The 499-nt window shown below is 58.7% G+C and overlaps 1 protein-coding gene across 1 annotated transcript in view; it reads right to left on the reverse strand.

Moving 5' to 3' along the window:
- TP53BP2 (tumor protein p53 binding protein 2) overlaps window positions 1-499 on the reverse strand; it is a 107,963-nt gene that overhangs the window by 31,376 nt on the left and 76,088 nt on the right. Inside the window, exon 2 of the mRNA XM_005866511.2 lies at window positions 238-385. Within this exon, the coding sequence (XP_005866573.1) occupies window positions 238-385 (148 nt within the window). The remainder of the gene's footprint in view (window positions 1-237; window positions 386-499) is intronic.

The following is a 499-nucleotide window of genomic DNA, read 5'->3' on the forward strand; positions in this document are numbered from 1 at the left end:
CTGGCCCAGGAGCACCCCAGCCACTCCCACTGGTGTGTCAGCTGCCTGCCCTCTGACCTTTCCTACTGTGGTGCCGTCACCGTGTAGCAGAAAGAGAACAGAAGGACTTCCTATGTCACAGCGAAGCTGGAGGGGACGCTGTCTCCTGGTGGACATGCTGTTCTAGAGCCTCCCCGCCACACCCAGGAACGGGAGCAGTAAGAAAGGCGGAACCAGGCACAGGCTGCGCGCTCCCACCTGAGCCGCACCACACTTCGGCCAAGTGGCAGTCGCTCTCGCCGGGCTCCTTGCACAGGTCCACCACATCCCGGCATATTGTTTCTGGGGTCACGGGGACTTCGGTAAAGTGCTGCTCGTTGTTGCTGAGGTACACGGTAAGAAACATCTGGAAACAAAGAGAAAGCACGAGTTATGGGACTGCCCACACCGGCCGTGTTCGCTTTGTGTTCACCTTCGCTTCCCGTCCCCAAACAGGCCCGGGTGCAAATGTTCAACAAAA

This window comes from Myotis brandtii, unplaced genomic scaffold (assembly GCF_000412655.1).
Source record: "Myotis brandtii unplaced genomic scaffold, ASM41265v1 scaffold231, whole genome shotgun sequence".
NCBI lineage: Eukaryota > Metazoa > Chordata > Mammalia > Chiroptera > Vespertilionidae > Myotis > Myotis brandtii.